This window comes from Rhinopithecus bieti, unplaced genomic scaffold (genome assembly GCF_001698545.2).
Source record: "Rhinopithecus bieti isolate Rb0 unplaced genomic scaffold, ASM169854v2 scaffold_57210, whole genome shotgun sequence".
Taxonomy (NCBI): domain Eukaryota; kingdom Metazoa; phylum Chordata; class Mammalia; order Primates; family Cercopithecidae; genus Rhinopithecus; species Rhinopithecus bieti.
In genome coordinates, this window is record NW_016823439.1 from 793,153 (window position 1) to 794,277 (window position 1,125).

The 1,125-nt window shown below is 64.4% G+C and overlaps 1 protein-coding gene across 1 annotated transcript in view; it reads left to right on the plus strand.

The window, feature by feature from the left end:
* The first annotated feature begins 404 nt into the window (after nt 1-404).
* Nucleotides 405-1,125, plus strand: part of PPM1E (protein phosphatase, Mg2+/Mn2+ dependent 1E) — a 231,637-nt gene continuing 230,916 nt past the window's right edge. Inside the window, exon 1 of the mRNA XM_017861585.1 lies at nt 405-1,106. Coding sequence (XP_017717074.1) covers nt 648-1,106 — 459 coding nt within the window. The 5' untranslated portion in view covers nt 405-647. The remainder of the gene's footprint in view (nt 1,107-1,125) is intronic.

The window sequence follows — 1,125 nt, forward strand, 5'->3', positions numbered from 1 at the left end:
TAGGTATTTGAGGCTCCCTTTGCCCGAAAACTACTTATTCAAAGACTGTCTACAACGAAAGGTGTTCGCAGTGTGGTATCTTTCAAAACATACGCTAAGGCAAGGAACAGATAAGGAAACGGAAGTACATCCAATTGGGATCCAAGCAACCCAAGTGGGAACCAACAGCTAGACTTAGAGATGTCTTAGCTCACTCTTAACCACGTGAGGGTAGGGTATCCAGCCAATAAAGACATTCAGAGTTGGAGAGCGGGCGAGTGGAGTGTCCTTTCGACTCCGCGGACTCGACGGGAGGGACCCTGCAATGCTTAATTAGAACCGGTTGCCATGGCGACAGTCTCTAGGCAGCGTGGGCTGAGCTCTCGGTAGGAATAAAGGGTGGGCCGCCGCTGGACCCTGCGCGCGCCCGCCACCAACTTTCCCTCCAGATCCGAGAGGGGCGGCGCGCTCCACCCCTGGGCCGCGCACGTCCGTGCTCGGCGGCGCGCACGCCTGCGGGAGCCCTCTCCAGGCAACCTAGTGCTGATTGCTCGTGCCGGTGCGGCCCTTAACCGCCCTTGCGGGAGCCCGAGGCTCAAAAGCAGCCCCTTACCCTTCCTGGGCTTCCCCCAACCCTTTTCCCGGTCTGTCCCGGGGCATGAGCAGCGATGGCCGGCTGCATCCCTGAGGAGAAAACTTACCGGCGCTTCCTGGAGCTATTCCTGGGCGAGTTTCGCGGACCGTGCGGCGGCGGCGAGCCGGAGCCGGAACCCGAACCCGAACCCGAACCCGAACCCGAGTCCGAGCCCGAGCCCGAGCCCGAACCTGAACTGGTAGAAGCTGAGGGGGCCGAGGCTTCGGTAGAGGAACCTGGAGAGGAGACGGCCACGGTAGTCGCGACGGAAGAGGGGGACCAGGAGCAAGACCCGGAGCCCGAGGAGGAGGCGGTAGAAGAGGAGGCGGTGGCGGCGGTTGAGGGTGAGGTGGAGGAGGAGGCGGCGGCGGCGGCGGCGACGGCGGCGGCAGCCCCGGGGCACTCGGCCGTGCCGCCGCCGCCGCCGCAGCCCCAGCTACCGCCTTTGCCCCCGCTGCCGCGGCCGCTGTCAGAGCGCATCACCCGCGAGGAGGTGGAGGGCGAGAGCCTGG